The sequence below is a fragment of the Ambystoma mexicanum genome, chromosome 2q (genome assembly GCF_040938575.1).
Source record: "Ambystoma mexicanum isolate Mex_15411 chromosome 2q, UKY_AmexF1_1, whole genome shotgun sequence".
Taxonomy (NCBI): Eukaryota; Metazoa; Chordata; class Amphibia; order Caudata; family Ambystomatidae; genus Ambystoma; species Ambystoma mexicanum.
The window spans coordinates 935,282,740-935,303,367 of record NC_090924.1 but is presented as its reverse complement, the minus strand read 5'-3'; the positions used below and the strand labels follow the sequence as shown (position 1 = coordinate 935,303,367).

General features: G+C 51.8%; 1 protein-coding gene across 1 annotated transcript in view; it reads right to left on the bottom strand.

Moving 5' to 3' along the window:
- CREB5 (cAMP responsive element binding protein 5) overlaps positions 1-20,628 on the bottom strand; it is a 1,617,326-nt gene that overhangs the window by 1,520,769 nt on the left and 75,929 nt on the right. The window contains exon 2 of the mRNA XM_069648241.1: positions 3,569-3,662. Coding sequence (XP_069504342.1) covers positions 3,569-3,662 — 94 coding nt within the window. The remainder of the gene's footprint in view (positions 1-3,568; positions 3,663-20,628) is intronic.

The following is a 20,628-nucleotide window of genomic DNA, read 5'->3' as shown; positions in this document are numbered from 1 at the left end:
TGATTTGACATTCCAAGTAAGTTGCAATTTTGACATGCCTCGTAAGCACCAATGACGACATTCCCAGTAAGCAGCCAGAGTGTTGTGCCCACCCTTAGTGATGTGTCCCAGGAACCATCACACTGAGATAATACTTGACAAATACAACAAAATAAGTACCAATGATCCCATGAAGTGGAAACAAATTTCTTGTTGGCTCCTACAACCATGGGAAAAACGATGTAGGAGTACCTTATAACTGCACAATGATGTCTCTTTATTTTTCCTTATTCAAAATATAGGCTGTCACCCGGTTTGTAAAGAGGCTTCCCATTTGGGTGTAATGAGGTTTTAAGAAGCCATGCTTTGGAAACAGAAACACATATTGCAAGTTGGTAACCCAGTTGCTACCCATTGCCCATGAAAAATTGCCCCCTCAAAATGGTGCTGAGAAAAGCTCATTATTAGGTGTTTGTAACAAGGTTGCCCTCCTGGTATCCCGGTCATGTGATAGTGAGTAACACGTGAGTAAATGGAGCCAACTGAATGGGCCTGTCCCATTGCTTTTGTGAGATTTTGAAAAATATCGGTGATGCCCAAAACATCCAGTACTGACTGAAGAGCTAGAAAATAGTCATTATCTGAAAACCTTGACTGTCTCTTGATGAGCCGCGTGCCAGGAAATATACCTAGACTATCAGAAATATTTATATACATACAATCTACACACAACAGTCACATTCCAGAAGCTTTTGAAGTAAAAACGAGCAAAATTTGAAACAGTTACACCTGGGCCAGCTTTTGGGTTTAATCTTTCTCTGAAGTGAACAGAACCAAACATTGCTCATCACATAGGTTTCAGGCACACACTATGTTGCGTCGTGGATAAATTCAATTTTGGATGTAAAACGTTTTTTTGTTCAACACCATGGCTTTTGTTATGCTACGAGGACTCCTCGTCGAGGAGTGCACATTTCTCAGTCAAGTTTCTGAGGTGTACTGCTGTGTGTGTGTGTGTGTGTGTGCGTGTGCGTGTACGTGTGTGTGTGTATGAGACGTAACAACGGTTTCCCGGTATCAGTTTCAAAGCCCATGCCAAACGTGAATCATTCGCAGATTAGTCACCAGGCACATCTTTTGTGCCATTTTTTACACTTCGCAGCATAGCAGGTTTCAGTGATCACTCTGCCAAAATAGTTGTGCACTTATGAAATCAAATGGTATGAGGTATTTCTATATGTTTTTTTTAACGCAGTCTAACACATGTCCCCCTCTCTCCAATGCACAGGGTAAAATGGTTCAACAGTTCAAACACTGCATTCAGCCAGGGTCTGCGACTGTCTGTGGACAAAGATCAACATTTATGTATCAAACACATGGTGGTCAATATCTGAACCCTGATATTGCAACACATAGTAATTGCCAGCAGTTGCAAACCTTTTCCACTTGAATTTGCAACAGCGTTTCATTTCATTTCAAGTCAACCTATTTGCTGTTTTCTTTTCATGTTGTTGGTGCATTTAGTTGCCAATGTCGCATTTGCTAACACATGAAATTGAACAATGGGCAGAGATTGGTAGGCTTCAAAGAACACTGGGCCTCATTATAAGTTTGCCGGTCCGGTGCAACGCTACCGTTAAGCTTGCTGGTACCGTTGTTACCAGACCAGCAAACTACGAGGCAGGTCTGGCCTGGCGGGCATACCAGCACCCACGAGCAGAGCATGTCGGATGCACTGGCACCGTTCTGAATGGGGCTCAATGGGAATGGGGAGCATTTTTTTCTGGCGTCCGCGAATGGGCAATTACTGGGTCCGGCGGGGCCGTAATGACGGTATTGTAATGACCCCCACTGTCTGTAAAGGTGGGCTATGGTGGTCTCTGCCAAGGGCCTCTGGGGAAAGTAGAGTCAAATCTTGATTTTGAAAGGACAAAACTTGATAGCACCTAAAGACCATTAAACTTGGGATGATCTCCCAATTTTGATGACATTTAGTGTGAGTGGTGTATTTGGAAGCATATTTGATCGGTACCATTGGTCATAGCCTGGAGCAATTACCACTTTACAGGAGTTTGCAAGGGCTGTGCATCATCTTAAGGACCATTGGGCGGGGCCTCAACTTCAGGCTCACCCAAGTAATGGCCTTGATATATGCCTGAGCACAAGCCTGCCATTGTGCACCTATGTGGTCAACGCAGGGCCTGGTAAGCAATGGATTGTCAGTGCTCCAAACTTCACCAGGAGTAGCGTGGTTTTCCTAACACTGGCTAATACGAGCGCCTTCAGGATTTCCTCAGCCACCCTATCATACTCTCACTGCAAAGTGCTAATGCACGTGGCCACACACGGTCCTAAATCATGGGCCGGGAACTGATGTGGTAGGCTATTACACTATTAGGCCATCGGAGCTGTTGCCACCTAGCTAACCACTGAAGTGAATTTAGCAAACTGTATGTGCTGTCAGGGCAGGCTGACTGGCTATTTGGGTTAAAGCAGTTATGGGATCTGTGCTTAGCTGCAAGCAGATTGCAGAGCCAGGCCGACCTCTGTAGACAATAAGATGAGTTAGGAAGTTAAGGGCTCGGTTCAGTGATCCGTGTGCAACCTGTAGTCGTAGGTTCAATTCATGGCAGGGTAGCTCAGCGCCTCATAATTCGGAGGTGAATATATTAAGTACAATAGAGTTGCTCAAAAAGAGCACCAGTTAAGGTATTTAGAATTAGTGGAAAAATGGGACCTCATTGCAGGAAAATCTCATGAAAGTCTAGTAGGACTCCTAGGAGGGGAGGCTGGCAGGGATTTAATGTTAGGTGCGCTTGGCATGACTGACTTTGCCTTGGTCCTCCTGTACTTTTAGACGCATCAACTTACTGAAAAATCTGTTGGTTTCCTGTAGGCCAGTCCACCCATGGCTGAATGGGAGGGTTAAAGAATGTCACATAAAGAAATTATACGGGCTCATTCCTTTACCACCTACCCTAAGCCATGCCTCTATTAACTGACCAACATTATTGGCAAGACTGCAGTGGCTCACCTTTGTCAAATTGTAAAGTATTGTATTGTTTGTTTATTTATATAGCGCCTATACACAGGAAAGTGTTTCAAAGTGCTCAAGGAGGGTGGGAACAGAGGGAAAAAACAACAGTCGCTCAGAGCCCTTGAAATTCGGAAGCGATAATAGCCTACAAACGGCAGAGTAAGTGCTTAAAAGTAGATTTAACAATTGAGACACAGCAAATAGGCCTGACAGCGATTCTGCAGTTTACCAGTGCCATTGGGGGAGAAGACAGGGGAGGACAGACAGACAATCTTCAGGCACGATTGCATTAGGATCGTGCAAGTGCATAGATGGTAACAGGGAGGTCCAAGTGTACCCCGTCGGTGGAGACTGGGGTAAGTGCAGAGAGAGCCACTCTCTTGGGTTATTTCTAAGTGCTGTGAGGGTGTGTTGGTGGGTGTAGGCCCCTGAGGCAAGTGCGATAGAAGACCGGCGTGGGTGCCCGGGACCAGTGATTTAAATGTTCCAACTATCAAACTAAAAAAATATGCAAACCCATTTCCTTGTTCATCTTTGCAAAGTACCACTTACCTGACAGAACATTGTCGTTTTTAATGGAGGGGAACTTCAAGGTCATTTCATGTTTGTGCCTGTGTATCATGAGGTGGTCCTCAGTGGGGAAACGCTGTGAGGTGAAAACACAAATTACATAAGTTAAAAAAGGGGGATTTAATATCACAACAAAGTACTTTCAGGCTTACAAAGGAGCTGTAGTTCTTTAAGGTATTGTCATAACTTGTCATAACTTGCATGATATGCCTTTCATATAAACAGCTTTAAACTGCAATCAAGGCCACATCAGCCTGTATTCACATATGAAACATTCCTGTTAACTTTGACAGTGATACATTTCATAAATACGCATTCCAACTCTTGAGTTTGCCAGCATTCTCTGCTGAAGTAAAATTGGAAATATACATTATATTACTGAAACTTTTAAGAATGCATTATGTGGTTAATGTTTTCACTGGAACCCCAAAAAATGCTGGGTGTGTTTAGAAAATGCATTTATTTGTTTCTGTGGGGAGTGCACAAGATACGGATTGCCTTAGCAGAAAGTCTACCTGCTAGCCTTGTTCACTTTGCTACTTAGTTTTTCAAAACAAATGTGATCTACTTACTTTGCTTTAATGTGTGCATGTTCACTTTATTCGTATTGTTACTGGATTGTGTATAGCAACTTGCTGGCACTATCTTTAAAACAGTAGCAAAAGAGCACATGAATTCAAAAATGTAAGCAATATTGTGTCTAACAAGATAAAGCACTGAAGTCTTTTTATCATTTGGCCAAGGCCCATCTTATTCAAAACAGGGCAGTTCTTATGTAAGTGACCGATAATGACAAGACTGACTTCAGTTCAAATGTAAAAAAAACAAGATATTCTGGTTCACTGATTACATGAATGATATCATTATCTGTTATAATGTGATTGGCTAACAGAGAAACAGGGGTGGGACTTGCCTTTGAAAAGTAGCTATTTCAGCAGAATGGGGGGAGTTCCTGGGATTTCACTAACGACTACGGCATTGCATACAACGATGGAGCAGAGCCTGGAGGAGAACAGGCCCACAGGATTTGACCCGCTGAAGTAAGAAAGCAGGCAGATTTAATGAGTAGGCCAAGGCTGTAATTCTAATCATTGCACCCAATATGGGCACTCTGCCAATGTTCCCAATTTCTGATTTTAAATGCTTGCTTGAATAGATTGGAGGCAAAACTAATTTACAAAGTTGAATTGCAGCAAACAGCTTTCAGATGTCTTCTCCCTCAGAGAGTGCAATGCTTGTGGGGCTACAAACTGGCAGTTTGTCATTTTTCCACATTCACATTGTTTTACTGTTTCAATATTTTGGGGGTTGAAATTAGCAATTTTTGCACATTTCCTAACATATATTTTTGATCCAAGGATGTAGATCACATTTAGGTTGTTCATAGTTAACTGCCTGTAAAAGCCATGGAATTTTTGACAGAGTTATACACTCTTTCCACCTAATGGGTTATCCAGAGGGATCTGTAAAACTTTCCTGTCCCCTGGCTTGCCAATCCACGGTATCGCAATTGTGAGTGTAAGTTTAAGTTTTACTGGGCCACAGTGTCTATATACACATCCGTGATTGGTAGAATATAGTTTTAACATGTCAGAAGAGTAGGCTGCTGGGGATTTACTCCACTACGTTATTGCTATATTACAAATTATTTATTGCTTGACTATTCTATTTATAATGCTCATATTTTATTTCTACAGGTTTAGTGATAAAACTATGGAGGGAATATATTGATAACAACTAACGTTTATCATATACACAAGGGTGATAAGAATTGATTCATAGATTCACCCAGAAGGTGGACCCATGATCATATTACTGTCCAATAGAAAGCCTGGCAGGTGCTCAGAGGTAGTAATTTCTTTTGCACTAAAGCATAGAGACCTGACTTTCTCTAGAGCTTTGCTTCGGGTACAGCAGTGGTCTAAGTGGGTGGTAGTGGTTGGAAGCAGTGCTCCTCTACTATTTTTTAAGGTTTACTGTTCCTATAATTTTATTTTCAAAAGAAACCGTTCCAAATTCTTTTAGTTTTAAAATAAAAGTGTAGGAAGAAGTTGAAACTTGCACTTTCAGTGGGCTGCACTGAATCCCTTAAACAGCAGGCGCATGTGTTTGGGGGTTTGTGTTGTGCGTGGGATGGGTCGTGGCAATGGTGTTGGTGGGGAGCGGCAGCAGGCCACTAGGAAAAATAGATCCACTACTTCTTTTCATAGACTTCGACCACTGGGGTACAGCAATATTCTCTGACACAAAACCTGGCACAGCCCTAGGTGGGTATTCATTCCACCTGTGGGGTGGAGGTTAGACTCTGGCATGCAGGGTATGATGTAAATCAGAACAGTATGATGCACATTTGTATGCAGTGATATACATAAGTAAGACCAAAGGTGCACACTTAAGACCTTTTTTTGATATATATATCCACCCTCTTTTTCACATAGTTGCAAAATATTGCCTTGTTTACCATTCCTACGCTGACAACACACACGTGTACCTATGCTGAAAGGCACACGGGAGGTCCTTCACAGGATATCGGCCTACCCAGAAGAAATAGGGCTTTGGATCCTTCACAATACATTACAGTTAAATGTATTCTGAACAGAGATAATGTTACCAAGAGTCATTCCATGTACTTAGAAACTCACATAAGAACCCATCACTTCCTACTTTTATGGGTGGGCAGAATGCTTGAAATCTGCCCTGTACAGAAATTGGCAAACCTGCTTTGCCAATTTCACGTTCAAACAAACCTTTCCATTTCAGGTATTTTGCAAACAGTAATTTTGTCTTTAGGGTGGTTTTTGCCCAAAATATCAGGAAATTGTAGGCTGCCAAACACGTTGGCCCCATAATTGGGCAAAATGTTGGGGAAAACCAAGAAAAAAAGAAATTTTGGAAAGGGGAGTAATGTTTGTCTGAAAGAGGTGGATAGTAAAAATATCTACCCCGCCTGCGTAGCGAAATAGAAATAATTTTACATATTTCACTTTCCCGACAGCAATTTTGTCCATAACTATTTGTACTCCTAGAACTTATGTTGAAAAGGCAGCAAACCTTGGGCTGTAATGGCAGGCAAACCTGGGCTCTAAGCCACACGCATGTGAAATGGTTAGAGGCACTGTTTCCCTTTTTCAATGGACGTTACCATTCTTTTCCATGGAGGAACATGCAGTAGTGGAAAGAGACTTAGTTAACACTAAATTGGATTATGCAAATGCTCTATGTGTGCGCCTTCCTACTGTAATGGATCTGGAGACTTCGTCCCTTCGTCCCTAGGTGGAGCCACCCCCTTTGAGGCTAGGGAGGTGAGCCCGCTCACATAACCCTTCCTAGGGGTTTGGGAATGTGGCACCTCACTAGGAGTGATTCTCCTCAAGGGGACAAGGACTCCCATTCCCATGGGGAACTCCCTAGATCGAGGCAGTGTCTGGATTTGTGGGAATCCGAGAAACTGATGTTACATTCAGCTGTGCGACTGAAAATAATATTCTAAGTGCCTTCGGATGTTTTGCTCAAGACAATGCTGGTCTCTCCATGGATTTGACAGCTAAAAATAAACAAAACACCCCTTTTTTGTCACGGAGCAAGAATAAATGCACAATGACCGTTGAATGGAGAAGAAGAAGCAGCAATAGGAGAGAGATGTAGAGTAGATCAAGCCGTGCCTGGAGGGGTGACCACATGGAGGATGTGGTGGGCCCAGTACCTGAGAAACGATGCTGAACACAGAAGTTGAGGAAGGAATGAATCCTTCACTCGCAATGCAAAAGCAGAGGATCAGAGAAACACTGAAACAAGCACAGAACATGCTTGTGTCCAGATGGGCATGCCAGAAAGCCGTGGAGAATCCCACTGCTACCAAACAAATACCACCTCACTGGAGCAAACCTTAAGACATAGAAGTTACCTGGGTTGCTCAAAGTGGAGGGGGGTGAAGAGACCAGAGAGCGAAAGGGGTAGAATTAAGGATTACCGTAACCCATACCAGGGGCATAAAGGCCTGTAGAGAGAGAGAGAGAGAGAGAGAGAGAGAGAGAGAGAGAACCAAGCAATAATAAGGGTTGTGGAAGCCTAAGAAATCTGAAAATTGCAATCAGCCAGACAGCTCCCAGAGACTGCTGAGAATTAAGAAAAACATGTGGAGAAAGGGGTTGCCAATACCCATGGGAAATAAATGAGACATTGGTAGAGAGAAACCCAAGGGAGTCCGAGGGGTCCAATAAGATAACTGAAGGAGCAATTTGAGGGCAACACAGAGAGAACCAAGACATAAACCTAGTGGGAAGAAATCCACTTAAGTGGTGGAAAGGGATTAGGGAGGTATACCTCCACCTATGACATTTGATATTTTCAGGAACTTGTGACTTTATTTTGTAAACTTGAGAAACTTTTGGGACTTTGACAGCTGGTCAAGAACTGTTGTTTTCTACTGGTAAGCATTGGGTCTAAAACCATGAGGGATTCCTGGAAGCCCTTAGAAAGACCAGGGCGAACAACTTTGAAGGCAGGATACGCTGCCTAGTTTTTCATTTATAATTTTTCTAAGTGGTATGGCCAGTTCAGAGGAAAGGTTTGGACAGAGGGACATTGTTAATTTGACTGTTGATGAGCACCTTAGTATGGTTTCTTGGAAGGGAACTCCTCTTTTAGCAATAGGGCTAGAAAGGCATTTTCTTTTAAGTAAAAAAAAAACCCTTTGATAACATGTCCTCTGCTCTGAGTCCTTCTTCTGTTTTGCCACACTACCTACAAGTTGCGTCTGTCAACAAATGAAGTTGGTCCAACATGCTGTGTTTCATCTTATCATTGGTTTGGCTATGAGAAACCGGCTTCCGACTGAGGTGGGTATTAAATCAGCTTACTGTACATTGCACCGTGCCTTTTCTGATATTGTTCCTGAACTTTAAAAGTATATATGGAAATATCTTACTTTTAACTACTCCTAAATCTAGATTCATAACTAAGGGTGATCAAATATTTTCTTTTATCACTTCACAGATGTGAAATGCTCTTCCTTTTTCAGTTCGGGCATAAAACATTTGATCCCATTTAGAAAGGCCATGAACACTCATCTAATTTGTTGATTCATGATCTCCTCGATGGCTTCCATCTTGTTTTATTTCTGTCATGCATTGATGAGGTTTAAGTGTGCCCAGTTCGCATGCTGCAAATAATGAAAATCCTAAATTAGATCAGGACAGTAAGTGAGAGGGAGTTTACTATCCCGTTGAGCATTCACATAGGTTAGTAGGTAACTATAACAGATTCGCGACAATTGGAGGGACTGTGGCCTGTAGATGGTTATGAAATGTATTGTGATAGGTTTGACAGGGACCGAGGAAAGGTCCTATTGCCGCCATTGAAAGACTCAGACGTTAATATCTGTCTGTACTGAAAAATTCATATTGGCAAACAATTTCTGCCTCAGAGGAGCTATCAGAGGTGGACCCATCTCAATGGTGGCTCTGGCGTAAGTAAAGCAGTCCCCACACAACTCAGTATTCATGAAAACATGCTATATTTAGTAAATAAATAAAAAATACCCCTTCAAACTTAGATTATGATATAGAGACACTTCAAATGACTCATTTTAGAGATAAGCCTCTCCAGTGACTGTAGGGCTACAAGAAAGTGTATCAAAGTCAATCCTCCAACTTTTAAAAGGTGACTCTCATGTTCTTGACTCTTGACCACCGGAACATGACTGCAGACCTTTAGGAGGAGATTCAAGGTGGGAGACGCTTACATTTTATCCTGCACAGAACACCGATCATAATTGAAAGAGATGAAAAAGCCAATAAAACCTTCTCAACCAAAATGGACCATTTGAAACCAGTGCTGTTTAAATCTCTTTCATTAATGCTGGGGAACATCTGAGATTGGATGAACTATTCAATACTGTGCATGCCAATGTGTGTGTGTGTTTTCACATCCTCTCATTGCAGTTTGTGTTAATGTTGTATGGTATAAGTGATAACACATCTCTATTTTGGCACTATCACTTCCCCAACAAATTGCAGAGCATGTGATTATACCAGTATTTACCTAAATATATAAATGATGTGATTATACCAGTATGTACAACAATTATACCCAATCTGATCCTACCTGACCCTTCATGGCTGTGCTTGGACATGCTGGATATTCCATCGTCCCCGGCTTCGTGCTCGACCTTTGCTATCGATATCGCATTATTCATCTAGCTCTTTGTTTTGTTCTTGTCCTGCTCAGGTGATTGTTCTTTCGTCTGCAACTGCCCCTGGATTTCTGGCATTGCGGTTCATATTCTACTTAATATTCTGCTGCTTAAGTAGGACGAAGGCCTCTTCCTCTCGTCTTTCTGTCTCAAAATTCTACGGCAAGTAGATCCTGAAACACACTCACAACATCCTCCTCTCAGCTGCACAGATACGAGAATTAGAGAAAGTTTATTGGCTATTTAAGGCAATTTCTGTCCTTACTCCAGCTTGAATTGCTGTTCTTCACGTCCCCGGATTCCCATGATTTTCCTTTAAGAAATGTCAGAGCACATCAAGAGCTTGATGCAGAAATATTGCAGTTTGCACTGGGGAACTCTTCTGGGCCATGCTATACAGGCCTTCTTCTGTGACCTGCTTAATTTCCAAACCTGTCCCACATTTCTCTTGTTCTATATGTCCCCATCATGTCTTATTAATAAATATGTCTGTGCTTTTCTTTGTCTCTTTTGAGTCCTGAGAGGTCCAACTGGTGTAGATGGCTCCCTGGATCTTCCTCCTCAAGCCGTCTTGAATGCCCTCCACCTTTGTGCCTTTCTGTACTGGTGTTTTGTGGTTCATTTGCATCCATATAAGGGAGCAACACTTCCGTGTGTGTGTAAGTACATGTGCAGGATTGCGGGCAGTCGCTATATCGAGAAAACATTTGTTCTGATTGACATGTTCTTTACCCCAACCCTTTGTCTTACTGTCTTTTGCTTTATATTAGTTGTTGAGCCGATATCCTGGAAAGCTTTCACACGAAAAGGATGTTGATTCACACACATCACAGAGTCTTCCATTTCCCTCCAAGTCTCTAAGGAATACTTTATATTGAGCTGAAAACTATATGTATAGACATACATTTTGCAAGTGCTCCTTGTCTCTCTGGTGCGTACTTTTGAATCGGTAACTGACAAGCAGCTCCCTGACTCGACTGTGAAACTGAAAAACTGGGGTGGTCAGGCCGCGCCCTCTCTCCCAATGGCAATGATAGAAGTGGTTCCATCCGGACTCCAGATAGGATTTTGAAGTGGGAGTGTTTACCTTCTTCTTATTTACAGTTGCAGTCGAATTATGTTATTGGGAGTAAAAAAGCAGGGTTATCTTTAGGTAATTAAAATATTTTTTTAAGGCTTAACCTTCATCTTGCAATCCATACTTCTTTGTACCTAGTAAGTCATACAAATTTAAAGATGACAGTTTAACTTAAAGTTCTTCTTCAGAACAGGCAGTCATTTTAATTATAACAGTTTTTTTTATAACATGCTTCTAAGTGCAGACCAGGGATTTGAACCTGTGTTGCTTTGCGCTGCCACTGAGCTATACTGCTCGTGCTTGGTAAGGGTAAAGACCATTCCTGCGGCCCGCTGTTGTAGCACTGATACAAACATAACCGTACAGCTGTTAGGCTGGAAACAGCCCAGCAGGCTACTCTTCGGCCTTTAATATCCTTCTTTTTTGGGGAATATTTTTACCCCATATATTTTTGGTTCAGGAATATTTGACTGTTTTTCGGGAGTAAAAGTCCCTGGTACACCGCTAATCTGAACGGCTGGGTTCACTAAAGGGAAACACTGGCCAAAAAAGATCAAGTCAACATTTTTTGCCTTTTTCGAATATAACCATGTATGGTGTACTTAAATATATTTTTACATATGCTAGAAAGTGAAAAGCAACACGTTTACATGCTAACAATGAAGCTTCCAGACATATTTTTCATGCTTATGGCCAATTAGAAGCATTTTTAAATGTCTAATCATTTTATAGTGGGCATATTACTTCCTGTTATATTATACTTTTTCAAGACCGCATCTGCAACGCATGGCAATCCAGATCCTCACCTGGCGGAAGGCCAGTCCTCTCAGGCCCTTTGCCTCCTGCCTCAATCCTAGCCCACGTGGTGGTCTCTGACCCCACAGTACACCTGAACACAGTGCAGGTAGAGAAAAGCAAAGACAATCTGAGTGTATCACCACCACTCGTGAGTGTGTTATTCACAGTAAAGGGGGGGGACAGGCTGGGTCAGCATGGGCACTCTTCTCACAGCCGTAGGGAATGCCATCTTTTCAGCAACGACTCTTGTGAAATAAATGTAACTTTGGCAACCGCGGAGAGGTCATAGACCCAGCAAAGTTTTCATTCAGACAGCCACGCAAAAAGGAAGACATCATGTCATTCAATGGTATGTCCTGTTATGCTATGTCAGGTCCGGTTATATTATTTCAGGATAAGTTGTGTTGTGTTATTTTATGTCATTAATTAATTTGTATTCTGTGATTTTTATGTTCTATTATGGTATAGTATGTTCTTTGTTATACTATAATATGTTAAATTCTTTAATATGTTTGGAATGTTATGTCATGGCATGTTACTTTACATTATGTTCTGTTACTTTACAAGGCATTTCTACAGTGCTACATTCAACCTAGCACTGTTTCAGAGCACATATGATACCATGCCTGTGTTGCCAACCATTGTCACTGCAGTAGACATATGACTTAGGATGTACATTTTTGCTTTTTACCTATGGTGCTATAGTTTGCCTCGAATGTAATTAACTTCTGACCTGTTGTCAACGTCTGCAACCTGTAACTTGTCATGCGCCTACATACCTCAGGGTTTGGAGCGCTTTATAAATGAACAAACAAACAAACAAACAAACAAACAAACAAACATGCATGTTTTTGAAGACGCGGTTGTAATAGAGGCGAGCAAGACCTACAAGGTTAATTGAAAGCCCTGTGGTAATTAATATGTTATTATTATTTCCATGACATGTACCTGGATTATGACCACATTTTTCTCGGCTCATTGTAGTTTGGGACCATTTTCCAATGTGGTTGCCCAGTCTCAAGGCCCGATTTGGGATGCATTTTGTGATCCTGGATTTAAGGTATATTGAATCTGTCTCACGAAGTTCTTGAAGTACAAGACAGAGCAGTCTGTATCTAATTCGCCATTTGTATGAAAGTTAATGTCACATCTTTCATGCATTGTGCATATGTTGACTATGTTTGATTTTTTAGACAGTTTACATTATGAAATTAACAGGGTAATTCATAGAAATTCGCACAAAAGTGGTGCACGCGACTGGCGCACAGCGTGCCCGTGCGAATGTCTGCGCCAGCCGTGTGCGCTAAAATCGATTTCCGTGCACAGCGTATTCATGGATTTTCGCATCCAAAACCAGCCATGGCGCAGTGTGGCGCAGCGACCCTGCAGCAGCGCCAGTTACGCCCCCAAGAACGCCCTCGCGCAAGGAAAAGCGTTCAAAATCCCCAAATAATCGCAAAGGGCTGCGCTAACCCTGGACCAGTTCACAGGGCTGGCAAACAGCAAACGCCAAGCGGGGAACGTGTATTTCAGTGGTTCGCGGGAAGTTCCACACGCGATTGTCCTGTGTACGTGTGCATCAGGTGTGCGTGGGAAGTATCACACGCAAAATCAGCAGGGTACGTGTATTTCAGGGGTGCGCGGGGAAGTATCACATGCGATTCCAGCAGGGTACGTGTATTACAGGGGTGCACGGGAAGTATCACACGCAAAAGCAGCAGGGTACGTGTATTCCAGGGGTGCGCGGGAAGTATTACACGCGATTCCAGCAGGGTACGTGTATTTCAGGGGTACGCGGGAAGTATCACACGCAAAATCAGCAGGGTAGGTGTATTTCAGGGGTGCGCGGGAAGTATCAGACGCGATTCCATCAGGGTACGTGTATTACAGGGGTGCGTGGAGAGCACCACACGTGAATTGCATGTGTGGGTCCTCCCAGGTGTTCCCTTTACACCCTCCACGGCCCCTGCAGGTGGCCCACACCACAGGGTCCTACCCTGCACATGTCCTGCAGGCACCCCATCCACCATGGCCATGCCCCTAAGCCAACCCACATGTCACCTTGCACTACTGCCCACCAAAGCATGTCCCCCTGCACCCCCAGCCACCAGGGGCAGCCTCCACCAGGCCCCCACCCATGTCTACCACCACCCCCGCCCCCCAGCAGTGCAGGGGCAGCCTCCACCAGGCCTCCACCCATGTCTACCACCGCCCCCACGCCCCAGCCACCAGGGGCAGCCTCCACCAGGCCCCCACTCATGCCTCCCACCAGCCCCACCCCCCAGCCACCAGGGCCAGCCTCCACCAGGCCCCCACCCATGTCTACCACCACCCCCGCCCCCCAGCAGTGCAGGGGCAGCCTCCACCAGGCCCCCACCCATGTCTACCACCACCCCACCCCCAGCAGTGCAGGGGCAGCCTCCACCAGGCCCCCACTCATGTCTCCCACCACCCATACCCCCCAGCCACCAGGGGCAGCCTCCACCAGGCCCCCACCCATGTCTACCACCACCCCCACCCCCCAGCAGTGCAGGGGCAGCCTCCACCAGGCCCCCACCCATGTCTACCACCACCCCCACCCCCCAGCAGTGCAGGGGCAGCCTCCACCAGGCCCCCACTCATGTCTCCCACCACCCCCACCCCCCAGCAGTGCAGGGGCAGCCTCCACCAGGCCCCCACTCATGTCTCCCACCACCCCAGCCACCAGGGGCAGCCTCCACCAGGCCCCCACCCATGTCTACCACCACCCCCATCCCCCAGCAGTGCAGGGGCAGCCTCCACCAGGCCCCCACCCATGTCTACCACCACCCCAACCCCCAGCAGTGCAGGGGCAGCATCCACCAGGCCCCAACTCATGTCTCCCTGCACCCCCACCCCTCAGCAGTGCAGGGGCAGCCTCCACCAGGCCCCCACTCATGTCTCCCTGCACCCCCACCCCCCAGCAGTGCAGTGGCAGCCTCCACCAGGCCCCCACTCATGTCTCCCACCGCCCCCACCCCCCAGCCACCAGGGGCAGCCTCCACCAGGCCCCCACTCATGTCTCCCACCACCCCCAACCCCCAGCAGTGCAGGGGCAGCCTCCACCAGGACCCCACTCATGTCTACCACCACCCCCACCCCCCAGCCACCAGGGGCAGCCTCCACCAGGCCCCCACTCATGTCTCCCACCACCTCCACCCCCCAGCCACCAGGGGCAGCATCCACCAGGCCCCCACTCATGTCTCCCTGCACCCCCACACCCCAGCAGTGCAGGGGCAGCCTCCACCAGGCCCCCACCCATGTCTACCACCACCCCCACCCCCCAGCCACCAGAGGCAGCCTCCACCAGGCTCCCACCCATGTCTCCCACCAACCCCACCCCCAGCCACCAGGGGCAGCCTCCGCCAGGCCCCCACTCATGTCTCCCTGCACCCCCACCCACCAGCAGTGCAGGGGCAGCCTCCACCAGGGCCCCACTCATGTCTCCCACCACCCCCACCCCCCAGCCACCAGGGGTAGCCTCCACCAGGCCCCCACCCATTTCTTCCACCACCCCCACCCCCAGCCACCAGGGGCAGCCTCCACCAGGCCCACACCCATGTCTCCCACCACCCCCACCCCCAGCCACCAGGGGCAGCCTCCACCAGACCCCCACTCATGTCTCCCTGCACCCCCACACCCCAGCAGTGCAGGGGCAGCCTCCACCAGGCCCCCACTCATGTCCCCTATCACCCCCACCCCCCAGCCACCAGGGGCAGCCTCCACCAGGCTCCCACCCATGTCTCCCACCAACCCCACCCCCCAGCCACCAGGGGCAGCCTCCGCCAGGCCCCCACTCATGTCTCCCTGCACCCGCACCCACCAGCAGTGCAGGGGCAGCCTCCACCAGGGCCCCACTCATGTCTCCCACCACCCCCACCCCCCAGCCACCAGGGGCAGCCTCCACCAGGCCCCCACCCATGTCTCCCACCACCCCCACCCCCAGCCACCAGGGGCAACCTCCACCAGGCCCACACCCATGTCTCCCACCACCCCCACCCCCCAGCCACCAGGGGCAGCCTCCACCAGACCCCCACTCATGTCTCCCTGCACCCCCAAACCCCAGCAGTGCAGGGGCAGCCTCCACCAGGCCCCCACTCATGTCCCCTATCACCCCCACCCCCCAGCCACCAGGGGCAGCCTCCACCAGGCCCCCACTCATGTCTCCCTGCACCCCCACCCCCAGCAGTACAGGGGCAGCCTCCACCAGGCCCCCACTCATGTCTTCCACCACCCCCAACCCCCAGCCACCAGGGGTAGCCTCCACCAAGCCCCCACTCATGTCTCCCACCACCCCCACCCCCCACCCCCCAGCCACCAGGGGCAGCCTCCACCAGGCCCCCACCCATGTCCCCCACCACCCCCAACCCCCAGCAGTGCAGGGGCAGCCTCCACCAGGCCCCCACTCATGTCTCCCACCAACCCCACCCCCCAGCCACCAGGGGCAGCCTCCACCAGGCCCCCACCCATGTCTACCACCACCCCCACCCCCCAGCAGTGCAGGGGCAGCCTCCACCAGGCCCCCACCCATGTCTACCACCACCCCCACCCCCCAGCAGTGCAGGGGCAGCCTCCACCAGGCCCCCATTCATGTCTCCCTGCACCCACACCCCCCAGCAGAGCAGGGGCAGCCTCCACCAGGCCCCCACTCATGTCTCCCTGCACCCCCACCCCCCAGCAGTGCAGGGGCAGCCTCCACCAGGCCCCCACTCATGTCTCCCACCACCCCCACCCCCCAGCCACCAGGGGCAGCCTCCACCAGGCCCCCACTCATGTCTCCCACCACCCCCACCCCCCAGCCACCAGGGGCAGCCTCCACCAGGCCCCCACCCATGTCTCCCACCACCCCCACGCCCCAGCCACCAGGGGCAGCCTCCACCAGGCCCCCACCCATGTCTACCACCACACCCACCCCCCAGCCACCAGGGGCAGCCTCCACCAGGCCCCCACCCATGTCTCCCACCACCCCCACCCCCCAGCCACCAGGGGCAGCCTCCAACAGGCCCCCACACATGTCTCCCTGCACCTCCACCCCCCAGCAGTGCAGGGGCAGTCTCCACCAGGCCCCCACTCATGTCTCCCACCACCCCCACCCCCCAGCCACCAGGGGCAGCCTCCAAAAGGCCCCCACTCATGTCTCCCACCACCCCCACCCCCCAGCCACCAGGGGCAGCCTCCACCAGGCCCCCACTCATGTCTCCCTGCACCCCCACCCCCCAGCAGTGCAGGGGCAGCCTCCACCAGGCCCCCACCCATGTCTACCACCACCCCCACACCCCAGCCACCAGGGGCAGCCTCCACCAGGCCCCTACCCATGTCTCCCACCACCCCCACCCCCCAGCCACCAGGGGCAGCCTCCGCCAGGCCCCCACTCATGTCTCCCTGCACCCCCACCCCCACCCCCAAGCAGTGCAGGGGCAGCCTCCACCAGGCCCCCACTCATGTCTCCCACCACCCCCACCCCCCAGCCACCAGGAGCAGCCTCCACCAGGCCCCCACCCATGTCTCCCACCACCCCCACCCCCCAGCCACCAGGGGCAGCCTCCACCAGGCCCCCACCCATGTCTCCCACCATCCCCACCCCCAGCCACCAGGGGCAGCCTCCAACAGGCCCCCACTCATGTCTCCCTGCACCCCCACCCCCCAGCAGTGCAGGGGCAGCCTCCACCAAGCCCCCACTCATGTCCCCTATCACCCCCACCCCCCAGCCACCAGGGGCAGCCTCCACCAGGCCCCCACTCATGTCTCCCTGCACCCCCACCCCCCAGCAGTGCAGGGGCAGCCTCCACCAGGCCCCCACTCATGTCCAACTCATGTCTCCCATCACCCCCACCCCCAGCAGTGCAGGGGCAGCCTCCACCAGGGCCCCACTCATATCTCCCATCACCCCCACCCCCAGCCACCAGGGGCAGCCTCCACTAGGCCCCCACCCATGTCTACCACCACCCCCACCCCCCAGCAGTGCAGGGGCAGCCTCCACCAGGCCCCCACCCATGTCTACCACCACCCCCACCCCCCAGCAGTGCAGGGGCAGCCTCCACCAGGACCCCACTCATGTCTCCCACCACCCCCACCCCCCAGCCACCAGGGGCAGCCTCCACCAGGCCCCCAACCATGTCTACCACCACCCCAACCCCCCAGCCACCAGGGGCAGCCTCCACCAGGCCCCCAACCATGTTTACCACCACCCCACCCCCCAGCAGTGCAGGGGCAGCCTCCACCAGGCTCCCACTCATGTCTCCCTGCACCCCACCCCCCAGCAGTGCAGGGGCAGCCTCCACCAGGCCCCCACTCATGTCTCCCACCACCCCCACCCCCCAGCCACCAGGGGCAGCCTCCACCAGGCCCCCACTCATGTCTCCCACCACCCCCACCCCCCAGCCACCAGGGGCAGCCTCCAACAGGCCCTCACCCATGTCTCCCACCACCCCCACCCACCAGCCACCAGGGGCAGCCTCCACCAGGCCCCCACCCATGTCTACCACCACCCCCACCCCCCAGCAGTGCAGGGGCAGCCTCCACCAGGCCCCCACTCATGTCTACCACCACCCCCACCCCCGAGCCACCAGGGGCAGCCTCCACCAGGCCCCCACTCATGTCTCCCACCACCCCCACCCCAGCCACCAGGGGCAGCCTCCACCAGGCCTCCACTCATGTCTCCCACCACCCCCATCCCCCAGCAACCAGGGGCAGCCTCCAACAGGCCCCCACCCATGTCTCCCACCACCCCCACCCCCCAGCCACCAGGGGAAGCCTCCACCAGGCCCCCACCCATGTCTCCCACCACCCCCACCGCCCAGCCACCAGGGGCAGCCTCCACCAGGCCCCCACTCATGTCTCCCTGCACCCCCACCCCCCAGCAGTGCAGGGGCAGCCTCCACCAGGCCCCCACTCATGTCCCCTATCACCACCACCCCCCAGCCACAAGGGGCAGCCTCCACCAGGCCCCCACCCATGTCTCCCACCACCCCCACCCACCAGGGGCAGCCTCCACCAGGCCCCCACACATGTCTCCCACCACCCCCACCCCCCAGCCACCAGGGGCAGCCTCCACCAGGCCCCCACCCATGTCTCCCACCACCCCCACCCCGCAGCCACCAGGGGCAGCCTCCACCAGGCCCCCACCCATGTCTAGCACCACCCCCACCCCCCAGCAGTGCAGGGGCAGCCTCCACCAGGCCCCCACTCATGTCTACCACCACCCCCACCCCCCAGCCACCAGGGACAGCCTCCACCAGGCCCCCACTCATGTCTCCCACCACCCCCACCCCCCAGCCACCAGGGGCAGCCTCCAGCAGGCCCCCACCCATGTCTACCACCACCCCCACCCCCCAGCAGTGCAGGGGCAGCCTCCACCAGGCCCCCACTCATGTCTACCACCACCCCCACCCCCCAGCCACCATGGGCAGCCTCCACCAGGCCACCACTCATGTCTCCCACCACCCCCACCACCCAGCCACCAGGGGCAGCCTCCACCAGGCCCCCACTCATGTCTCCACGCACCCCCACCCCCCAGCAGTGCAGGGGCAGCCTCAACCAGGCCCCCACCCATGTCTCCCACCACCCCCACCCCCCAGCTACCAGGGGCAGCCTCCACCAGGCCCCCACCCATGTCTCCCACCACCCCCACCCCTCAGCCACCAGGGGCAGCCTCCACCAGGCCCCCACTCATGTCTCCCTGCACCCGACCCCCCAGCAGTACAGGGGCAGCCTCCACCAGGCCCCACTCATGTCTCCCACCACCCCCACCCCCAGCCACCAGGGGCAGCCTCCACCAGGCCCCCACCCATGTCTCCCACCACCCCCACCCCCCATGCACCAGGGGCAGCCTCCACAAGGCCCCCACCCATGTCTCCCACCACCCCCACCCCCCAGCCACCAGGGGCAGCATCCACCAGGCCCCACTCATGTCTGCCTGCACCCCCACCCCCCAGCAGTGCAGGGGCAGCCTCCACCAGGCCCCCACTCATGTCCCCTATCACCCCCACCTCCCAGCCACCAGGGGCAGCCTCCACCAGGCCCCCACTCATGTCTCCCTGAACCCCCACCCCGCAGCAGTGCAGGGGCAGCCTCCACCAAGCCCCCACTCATGTCCAACTCATGTCTCCCATCACCCCCACCCCCCAGCCACCAGAGGCAGCCTCCACCAGGCCCCCATCCTTATCTACCACCACCCCGCCCCCCAGTAGTGCAGGGGCAGCCTCCACCAGCCCCCCACTCATGTGTACCACCACCCCCACCCCCCAGCAGTGCAGGGGCAGCCTCCACCAGGCCCCCACCCATGTCTACCACCACCCCCACCCCCCAGCAGTGCAGGGGCAGCCTCCACCAGGCCCCCACTCATGTCTCCCACCACCCCCAACCCCCAGCCACCAGGGGCAGCCTCCACCAGGCCCCCACCCATGTCTACCACCACCTCCACCCCCCAGCAGTGCAGGGGCAGCCTCCACCCATGTCTACCACCACCCCCACCCCCCAGCAGTGCAGGGGCAGCCTCCACCAGGCCCCCACTCATGTCTCCCACCACCCTTACCCCCCAGCAGTGCAGGGGCAGCCTCCACCAGGCCCCCACAATCTAGATCACTGGCTCTTATTGTCAGCCTCTGTTAGGGAGAATTCTCTGTTTAAGCTGAATTTCCTAACCTAGTGAGTCCCCCAGCAGCTTTGCTGGATTTCTGGAGTTTGTTTTTTTCCATCCTGCCAAGAGTGGGACTCTTTTCTCCCGCTCTTGGACAGGTATGTTTGTAATTCCTTTGAATGTCCATGTGTTCTATGGGCTATGGGGTCTTTTACTCCATAGGGTCTCATATGTTTTTCTATGTGTGTTACACTGCACCCTACGTGCCGTAGCACCGGGGCGTCCTAGCGGACACCCACCATAGACTCCATACCCGGGGACTGACTACTGTCTCCCCGGGCATGTAAAGTCACCATTGGCTTTACTAGACCTAAATT